The sequence below is a fragment of the Podarcis vaucheri genome (genome assembly GCF_965113315.1).
Source record: "Podarcis vaucheri genome assembly, chromosome: 2".
In the NCBI taxonomy this organism is placed as follows: domain Eukaryota; kingdom Metazoa; phylum Chordata; class Lepidosauria; order Squamata; family Lacertidae; genus Podarcis; species Podarcis vaucheri.
The window spans coordinates 26290035-26298619 of NC_138760.1; the positions used below are offsets into that span (position 1 = coordinate 26290035).

At 46.7% G+C, this 8585-nt stretch overlaps 1 protein-coding gene across 3 annotated transcripts; it reads left to right on the forward strand.

Moving 5' to 3' along the window:
• Positions 1 to 100: 100 nt before the first annotated feature.
• Positions 101 to 8343, forward strand: ZC3H10 (zinc finger CCCH-type containing 10). Of its 3 annotated transcripts, none has more exons than XM_082212703.1 (3): positions 101 to 180; positions 3512 to 3588; positions 5733 to 8343. In XM_082212703.1, the coding sequence occupies exon 3, from the start codon at positions 5776 to 5778 to the stop codon at positions 6967 to 6969; it is 1194 nt and encodes a 397-aa protein (XP_082068829.1). In that variant the 5' UTR covers positions 101 to 180; positions 3512 to 3588; positions 5733 to 5775; the 3' UTR covers positions 6970 to 8343. The 3 variants fall into 3 exon arrangements, with proteins under 3 accessions (XP_082068829.1, XP_082068830.1, XP_082068831.1); XM_082212704.1 differs by lacking the exon at positions 101 to 180 and adding an exon at positions 2036 to 2219; XM_082212705.1 differs by lacking the exon at positions 101 to 180 and adding an exon at positions 2247 to 2524.
• The last annotated feature ends 242 nt before the right edge of the window (positions 8344 to 8585 follow it).

Sequence of the window (8585 nt, forward strand, 5' to 3'; positions counted from 1 at the left end):
CCTTTGTTTGGGCCAGAATCAACAGCTGCATAGCTTTGAACCATACAAGTGTCTCTGCTTGTGAGCTCATAGGAGGTATTGTGCCATCTTCAGATGTGGCAGACATAAGACTTACTGGTCTACTTTGAGAGCAAGATGATGCCCATGAATGTGAATCCCTGACCTACAGTAACTACCAGTGTAAGATGAAGTGAAATGTGTGGTTGGAAAATACATTGGGGTTGTCAGCACCCATATTAATTTTAGCTAGGTTGGGCTGCTTTGGAAACATGAGACTGGAGTTTTAGTTCATTTACATGAATCTGGCTTGTTTTTTTCATCACAAAAAACAACCGTCATCTCACTTCCCATAACAGTTCTGTTCTAATGCAGATGTTATATCCATCCAACCATCCATGGTTCCTTAAACAGTAATCTGGTGCTAGCAAACAAGGACTGCATAAAAAAGAAAGGTATAAGGAGCAATACAAATGGGTTGTCAATCATGTTGAATTCAGAACTCTTCGTGGTCCACAAGTGCTTACAAGGGAAATACTTGACAGACTTCTAGATTTGTAGGCTAGGCACCCAGGCAGGATATGAGAGCAGTACAGTACTGTACACTCAAGATCTAGACTAGCTTCTACAGTTTGAGAACCTTTATCAAGTTACGCAGCACAGTGGATAAACATCACAGACCACTTGTAAATTGCTGAGTGGGTCACCTGATTATTTTTCTGCCTCTGGTGGCTGCTGTGCTTTATTAGATGCTTTATGATACTTGAGGTAAAAGGACCCCTGACCATTAAGTCCCAGTCGTGTATGACTCGGGGGTTGCGGCGCTCATCTCGCTTTACTCGCCAATGTTTGTCCGCAGACAGCTTCTGGGTCATGTTGCCAGCATGACCACTTCTGGAGAACCAGAGCACCGCATGGAAGCGCCGTTTACCTTCCCGCAGGAGCGGTACCTATTTATCTACTTGCTCTTTGACATGCTTTCGAACTGCTAGGTTGGCAGGAGCAGGGACCAAGCAATGGGAGCTCACCCTGTTGTGGGGATTCGAACCGCCAACCTGATCGGCAAGTCCTACGCTCTGTGGTTTAACCCACATTCTTGAGGTACTGTGGTCTTAAATCACAGAGCCTCTTAGGCTTGCGGATCGGAAGGTCAGCAGTTCGAATTTGCAACTGGGTAAGCTTCCATTGTTCCTTCCCAGCTTCTGCCAACCTAGCAGTTCAAAAGCACACCAGTGCAAGTAGGTAAATGGGTACTGCTGCGGAGGAAAGGTAAATGGTGTTTCAATGTGCTCTGGCTTCTGTCACAGTGTTCCATTGCGATAGAAGCGGTTTATCATGCTGGCCACATGGCCCGGAAATCTGTCTGTGGACAAACACTGCTCCCCCGCCCTGATAAGAGATAAGCGCTGCACCCCTTTGTCTCCTTTGACTGGACTTTGATGTCCAGGGGTCTTTTGTCTTAATTCTTAATTGTATTTTTACGCACTGCATATTGCCTAAAAGTTTGCAGACCATCTCAACCAACCAGTTCAGTAACCCCTGATTTTAGTATACAAGCCACAGAACAAGTCGATTCCTTGTATGACCTAGACTAGAAAGTGCTGAGAGTTGGGAAAGGGCAATGGTTGTGTAGAAACCTGTTCTCAGAGGGCTGGGCTGGCGCATGCAAGAGTTAGGTTTTTACCATAACTAAATTGTGCCAATTGAAAATTTCCCCAAAACGATTTATCTCTTGGTTACACGATTTGGTCTCTTGGAAATCGGAACAGGTGAAAAAACGCGTTATAGGTTAAAAGCTGGCCTGTATGAAAGGCCGGGCTCCGGGAGACCCCCGACTATTAGCGGCGGGCACAATAACGAGGGGCCATGTAATAGTTGCGGGGTAGCGGCGAGAAATCCTATCGGAAAAGGCTCCATGGTGAGGTTACGGCAGCGCGAATGCATCGCACGCCACGTTTCGTTGCAAAGCCCAGCAGCGTAAAACGTGTGTGTGTGTTGGGGGGGGGGGTATAAAGCGCCTCGTCCCCTCCGATACATGCAGTGAGGCGGGAGAGACTGAGAAAAAGGAGTCCCGTTGCCACGGCAACCGCCGCTGCCCGCATCCCTCCCTAGCAGCCCCGCGCGGAGGAAGAACCATAGAGTACTTCCGGTGGCGGCGGCAGGAGGGGCGTCACGGCGGAAGGGGCTGCGCTTTGTTTGGACCAGAGGAGGTCGGAGTGAGGGTGAGTGGCTGGGAGATTGGAGTGGGGGGTGACATGCCTGGCGTGGCCTTCGCTCCGGCTCGGGGTTCGAGAGTTCCCCAAGGGACGAATGCCGCCGAGCCTCAAGAGACCCTGAGGCCCCTTCTCCTGCCTTGGCCTCTCGCCGCGGGGTCTCCTTCCCCTTTCAGCCGAGCGGACCCTCGCCGAGAGGGAGCGGAGGCCCTGCCTCGGCCCTTTACGACTCTCGGGAAGTTTTCACTCCGGCTTAGGGTTGCTCTTTCGGGGGGGGGGCGGGCGTCAGGCCGGGCGATGCTGCGAAGTTTCAGGTGAGCTGTGGGTTTCAGGTGTGCCCAGGATTTCCAGGGGGGGAGAACTTCGTTACGTTGTTGTCACTGCTCTTGAGCCGAAGACACACTCGATCCACCCTGAGGGCAAAGAGATTGGCTCTTAGTTTTCTTCTTCTTTTTTTAAAAAAACAAAACCACACACACGAGATCAACGTTGCCTGTCATCAAAAGTACCACAGGATGGTACCCAGTTCATGGAAAACAGCCAAACTGCTTCATCGCCAAATAAAAAGAAGCAGCAACTTTTGAAGAAAGATATGGGGTGGGGGTATCATATCTGACCGGTCCAATATGTTCCTAATAAAGTTTGTGTCTCCCATCTTTGTAACACAACTGCTAAAAGCAGATCATGGTTGTGGCTTAAGAACACGCACTGCATGGAAGCAGCACATAATGATCAGAAGTACAGTAAGGATGTACGGTTCATTTCAAAGACACAAGTGGAATCCCTAGGGTTTCTGAGGAGCTTTTGGGGGGATGCCTCACCAATAAGTTGTGGAAGGGTAGCTATATATAGTCTATTGTAACAAAACAACGACGTGTCTTGTAGTGCCTTAAAAACAACAGATTTGTTACAGAATGATAGTAATGGTGACTAAGCCTTCCTCAAAGGCTGTTTTTCCCCTCTGCATTGTTCAGCCATAGGGGGGAGCATTTGACACGCTCTTAAATGCATTTTTCTTTTATGTGGTATAATTTACAGCGGACCTGGCCAGGACGCTGTATGAACTAAGTGCACTCTACAGTTCTCTTCAGAATTATCGGCATATCAGAAGTAGGTCTATGGCAGATGCATAGGTGTTCTTTATAAATTAATGTGAAAAGGTAAAAGTCAATAGAATGGACAGTTAAAATCTATGTTAAAATCCTGACACTACGATAGGATAGAAAATATTTTTGATCTATCAAAACAAATGCATGTAAATGAAGATTTTAATGCATGGCCTTTTATCTTTCTTTCTATAGCTCTTGTGGGACAAATCAAGTCTGAATCCTTGCCGTAACCTACCCTGGCATGACTTTGAAAATTTTGTGTCATGAAGGTAAAGTTGGGCTTCCTAACAACTAATGGTTTATCTATATGATGATCTGCTGGGGGTCAGAAGTTAAATATTCTTGGCGTTTGGAGCTTTAGCTGGCGGTCATTTAGAAATGGCATGGTTGTAAATTAATGTAAAGAGTAATATTGTATAGGTCTACCCAGAAGAAAATCTCACTGAATTCAGTGGGACTCACTCCCAGGTAAGTGTGCATAGAATTGCAAATGTAGACTTTAAAAAGACCCCATAAGAGTTTCATTAAGCTCTTACTTTGGAATTTTAAAGCAACATCAGAAGTATGAGAATGAAAAAGCATGCCATTCTTGTGTGGGGTTTTGTTCACCCTTTTTCTGTTATAAATTTTGCTACCTCTGCAGACTCCATACACACAGTCACCCCGCTTGCTTGCAAATTGGGTGCCCTTCCATTTCCACAAATCTTTGAGTCCAACTTTTTAACCATGCCTTTTCTGTGACAGAAGATGGGTAGGAGCTTCTTTTAACTGATGTAGGATTTCACATTTGTGAACTGTTTGAAAGTTCAAGCTGCTAGTCTTCATGGTAATCTAAGTCTTCAAAGAATTATTTCTAAGCATTGCTAGGAATGTTGGGTATACATGTAGCAAGTTGAAATCCTTGTTGATTTCAAGATTCAAAGAATTGCAGTCATTCATTTTCTTTGTTTTAGCTTCACTCCTTCCTTGTTAAACAGCAGCCTGCCATAAACCAAGCTACACACACAAATAGTTCTCAGCCATTTGGTAAACCTTGGTCAGGGCTGTGCCACAGCAGACTGTAAATCTGATTGGGGAAAAATCCGTCAGTATAAATATCTGTTCTACTCTATGAGTGCATAGAACTCAATCTGGCACATTAATTCAGTGGGTCTGCTTTGATTATGCCTTAATTGGATATCACCCAGTGGTTACCAGGGACAGAGTGTAGCTCCTATTCATATGGCATCATTGAGTGTATCCCTTTATTTACCATATAAGTGAATGGCTGATGTTCATTACTATGGTTAAAAATAAAGCTTTGTGAAGTAGTTAGGCTGTAGCTCAGTGTTTTGCATATTGAAATAATAAGTAGTAGTGCATAACTACAAAACTACGTAGAAGAAAAAATTATCACTAGATTTTACCCTGTGTTTATTAATTACCTTAATGACACCTTCTGTTTTCATACTTGCTAAACCCTTATTTTACTTCTCAGAGTGTGAACCTTTCGGGGGTAAGACTGTTAAGATTTAGAAAAACTATTATGAGCTGCTTTGAGTCTATGGAATAGAGTAGGTGCTCTGTCCCAGCTTCTGCCAACCTAGCAGTTCAAAAGCATGCCAGTGCAAGCAGATAAAAAGGTAAACAGCATTGCCATGCGCTCTAGTTTCCTTCACAGTGTTCCATCATGCTGACCACACGACCCGGAAGGCTGTCTGCGGACAAATGCTGCCTCCCTCGGCCTGAAGGCGAGATGAGTGCCGCAACCCCATAGTCGCCTTTGACTGGACTTAACCATCCAGGGGTCCTTTACCTTTTTTACCTTACTTTCAAATGTTAAAGGGCTATGCAGTCCATCTGAGATTATGTTGCATTCACATCCTAAACTACCTTGAAATTTAATTGAATCCTATGCAGGCAGCTGCAGACTTAATAAAATCTTTGCTTGATCATCCAACAAAGTAAAAAGCAGCATCTTTTTCAACTGTTGGATCATATTGCCTTTGTGGTCTTGGGTAAGCGTTTGGAACTCTCATTCAGTTTTGTTCCCCTTCTCTGCAGCAAAAACGTAATGCCCTTATATAGGCCAGTAATATAGTTCCACCCTGAGCTGAGTGCAGTGTTTAGTTCTGATCATCTGTTCGCAAAAGATAGAAGTAGGGGAAAGTATGAGGAGGAACTAAAAGGAGTATTGAAGCCATTCAGTCCAAGCAAATAAGTTGTTTCTTTCTGATAGTTGAGAGGATATACATGTACATATAGACTATAAAATACTTGGACCTGATACAAAGTGTTGTTTGATGTATTGTGTATTCTCTTCCCAGTCAGAAGTAATAAATTATTATTATTATTATTATCATCATCATCATCATAATCTAACTGGACAGGTTTCCCTCTTGCGTTTCTTACTTGTTCTCTTGTACTTGCACAGTAACCTGATTTTGGGCCCCCAGCCTGCACAAGGCCACGAAAAAATGCCTGACCGTGACAACACCTATAACGGCAGTGGGAGCGGCAGCGACGAGGCAAGTGCCAACTCCGATGACATCTGCCGGGATTTCCTACGCAATGTCTGCAAGCGGGGCAAGCGCTGCCGTTTCCGCCACCCCGATATGAACGAGGTGACCAACCTGGGAGTGAGCAAGAACGAGTTCATCTTCTGCCACGACTTCCAGAACAAGGAGTGCGTCCGCATCAACTGCCGCTTCATCCATGGCACCAAGGAAGACGAAGACTGCTACAAAAAGACGGGGGAGCTACCCCCACGCCTTCGCCAGAAAGTGGCAGCTGGGCTTGGCCTTTCCCCAGCCGACCTCCCCAACAGCAAGGAGGAAGTCCCCATCTGTAGGGATTTTCTCAAGGGGGATTGTCAGCGTGGGGCCAAATGTAAATTCCAGCACCTTCAGCGGGATTACGAGTACGACGGCCGGGGGTTGGCCACCCGGGAACAGGGCATCACCACTCCCGTGCGCCGATACGACCCCTATGACCCCATGTACGACTCCGACCGGTGCTTTGATGATCACGACCCTGTGCTGAAGCGGCGGCGTGTAGACGGGCTCCACTTTGAGACTTACGAGTACAACTTCACCAGTCCTCGCACGGTGGAATACCGGCTCCTGGAAGAGGAGAACATCATGCTCCGCAAACGTGTGGAGGACCTCAAGAAGCAGGTCAACAACCTCCTAGCCACCAACGAGGTCCTGCTGGAACAGAACGCCCAGTTCCGCAACCAGGCCAAGGTGATAACTCTCAGCACCACGGCCCCGGCTACTGAGCAGACCCTGGCACCCACCGTGGGCACCGTCACCAACTACAACCACAGCATTGCCCAGACTCACACCACCCTGAGCAGCCAAGCTCTGCAGCCACGGCCTGTGTCCCAGCAGGATTTGGTGGCTCCAGCTGGAGCTCAGGCAGCTCCCCCTAGCAACGCAGCGCCTCCCATGAACCCAGAAATCACCCCGCTGTCAGCAGCGCTGGCTCAGACCATTGCCCAGGGGATGGCTCCACCAGTCTCCATGGCTCCTGTGGCCGTATCCGTAGCGCCTGTGGCCGTGTCCATGGCTCAGCCACTGGGGGGCATCACCATGAGCCACGCCACCACCCCCATGGTGACATACCCCATAGCCTCCCAGAGCATGAGGATAACAGCTATGCCCCACTAACCCACTTCCAAGGGAAGTGTCTCTGCTCAGTCTGTGCTTTCCCTAGGTCGCTACCGGGATCTGTTTCCCCTCTCGTTAGAGGTGGTTAACGTGCGGAAGAGAGAATGAAACTGATTTCAGGTGCGGATCTGAAAAGCCACCGGAAACCTCATCTCGACACAGAGGGGAGGGCCGTAGCTTGGGTTCACAATTGTCCTCACACAGGAATACGTGGCGCTTGCCCCCCCTCGGAAGACAGCAGGGCTCAGGGATGCTAACAAAGCAGTTTGGAGAGTATCGTAATCTCATAGCCTTTGTGTGTATGTTGTATCTATTTTGCAGCTTGTCTATCCTCATGTAGCCACCCACCAGTCCCTTGTGAGTTTTGTAGCTGAGCACATTTCACCGCCTTGGAAGCACTGCCTTTGCATAGTCACACAGAATTCATCCTGTGGTGGTTGGTGCAGAGAGGGGAAAACAGCTAAGCTCCCAGGGGCTTGCCGGTGAAGTGAAGAGTGGCTTTGCTTTGCTCAAAGAAAGGGGCAAAGACTCTAAAACTGTACTAGCTCCACAAAGAGCAGAGACTGTTGTCAGCCTGCATCATGAATCTCTGTACACTGTTTCTTGCTGTAGGACGCCAGAAATCCAGGCTCCTAGGTATGGCTTTATCTGAGCTCTGTTGCTGTAATAAACAGTAAGCTGGAAATGGTTCCAGAGCACAAAATTAAATATTGCCTATTCTTCTGAATTGATTAGGAATGGACAGTTGACATTGTAGCCCTGGAAAGAGCAGGTTCAACATACGTGACTTACTAAAGTTTGAGTTTGCAGGCTAGCAGTGATTGCTGGCATATATAAAGATGGCATCTTTTATATGAATTTATGGGTTTCACAAAGCACCCAGGATGCAATGGCGGAATATCTTGTAGCTACCCATAGACTTGAAGCAGCCTAACTTCCCATTGGCACTTATGGGGGTACTTGATGCCTTACAAGCCCAGAATAGCTCCCACTGTTTTGTTCATTCTTCTGAGATGTTTCACTGCTTTCTGCCCGCATTTCATGCCTGAATTGCTCCCATGTTCAAGGACTTGGTTGTTGTAGGGACTTACCCTGAGCAGCCAGGGTATCACTTCATGTTTTGCTATATGGCATACTTAAACTTCCCTCATTCAGTGTTTCTGTTTCCTTTTTGGAATTTTGTTGTTAATGATAGCAACCCTCAGCTCTTCCTTGGCTCCATATTAGCTTTCGTGTTTTTCATGTTCCATTTGGATCGGGTTTTATTTGAATATTTTTGACAAAAAGGAGGAAAGTGCTTCATGAACCTGCTGTTTCTACAGTTAACTGTGTAAATGTTTTCAGCTATTAAAACAAATGTACAGTCCTCACAAATATCCAGTGCTGATGTGATTCGTGGGTGTGTGTGTACACACATATACAGTATTCTCCCCTTCCTCCTTCAAATATTTATGGGTTTGCAGTTAAGAATCTGTATAGATCTCTGGAACAGAACACAGCAGCTTTCCAAAACACTGGCAGCATTGCAAGTAATGGGTGGGATGGAGGGGGTGAGAGGCAGGAGGGAAATACTCTAGGTGACTTTTTATTGTAGGCAAAATCTGCTGAGCCTGCAA